Raw genomic sequence first — 1,293 nt, 5'->3', positions numbered from 1 at the left:
TCACTAACAAAAAGACAGGTATTTGGCCCAGTAGTGCTAACCCCGCCAAATGTAAAGCCTGTGGGACATAAATGGGTTTTTGTTAGAAAGCGAAATGAGAAGAATGAGGTATTAAGATATAAAGCCCGCCTTGTGGCGCAAGGTTTCTCACAACGCCCTGGAATTGACTACGAGGAGACATATTCTCCTGTAATGGACGTTATAACTTTCCTCTACCTTGTCAGTTTGGTAGTTTCTGAAAAACTTGACATGCAGCTTATGGATGTGGTTACTGCATATCTCTATGGGGATCTGGATTCAGAGATATATATGAAAGTTCCTAATGGACTTCCATTACCCAAATCAAGTAGCTCTAAACCACGGAGCGCATTCTCAATAAGGTTGAGACGTTCACTATATGGATTAAAGCAATCTGGACGTATGTGGTATAATCGTCTAAGTGAATACTTGATTAGGAAGGGATATGTGAATAATGAACTATGCCCATGCGTGTTTATTAAGAAAACAAGTTCTGGATTTGCAATTGTCGCTGTCTATGTTGATGACATGAACATTATTGGGACTCTTGATGAGTTAAAGGACACTGCAAAGTATTTGAAATCCGAATTCGAGATGAAAAATCTTGGGAAGACACGGTTTTGCCTAGGACTAGAGCTAGAGCACCGTAGTAGTGGAATATTAGTCCACCAGTCAGCTTATGTCCACAAAATGTTGAGAAGATTTAACATGGACAAAGTTCATTCTGTTAGCACTCCCATGATCGTCCGCAGCCTAGATCCAAAAAAGGATCCATTTCGTCCAAAGGATGAGGACGAAGAAGTCTTGGGGGCTGAAGTGCCTTACCTAAGTGCAGTAGGTGCATTACTGTATTTAGCTCAATGCACAAGACCGGACATCTCATTTGCTGTAAACTTGTTAGCTAGATTTAGCTCAGCGCCCACGCAACGCCATTGGACTGGCATAAAGACAATCTTCCGGTACTTAAAGGGTACGATAGATATGGGCTTGTTCTATCCCTACAGAGAGACAAGAAGAAAGGCTTTCATTGCAGGAAGCAAGGACTCCACCAGTGAGGGTGCCGCCACTTGTTCCTTCACCCCTTACACCAACAATCCATGTGATGTGTTGGTTGGTTTTGCTGATGCTGGGTATCTTTCTGACCCGCACAAAGGTCGTTCCCATACCGGTTATGTCTTTACCATGGGAAACACCGCGATATCTTGGAGGTCTACAAAACAGACTCTCGTTGCTACATCTTCGAATCATGCTGAGATTATTGCTCTACATGAAGCT

At 42.8% G+C, this 1,293-nt stretch overlaps 1 protein-coding gene across 1 annotated transcript in view; it reads left to right on the top strand.

Annotated features, from left to right (window-relative positions):
* LOC101305583 overlaps positions 1 to 1,293 on the top strand; it is a 13,324-nt gene that overhangs the window by 9,389 nt on the left and 2,642 nt on the right. Inside the window, exon 6 of the mRNA XM_004305618.1 lies at positions 19 to 1,148. Coding sequence (XP_004305666.1) covers positions 19 to 1,148 — 1,130 coding nt within the window. The remainder of the gene's footprint in view (positions 1 to 18; positions 1,149 to 1,293) is intronic.

Source organism: Fragaria vesca, linkage group LG6, assembly GCF_000184155.1.
Source record: "Fragaria vesca subsp. vesca linkage group LG6, FraVesHawaii_1.0, whole genome shotgun sequence".
NCBI lineage: Eukaryota > Viridiplantae > Streptophyta > Magnoliopsida > Rosales > Rosaceae > Fragaria > Fragaria vesca.
Note: the sequence above shows the minus strand (reverse complement) of the source record. Positions and strands in the feature narration are given on the sequence as shown.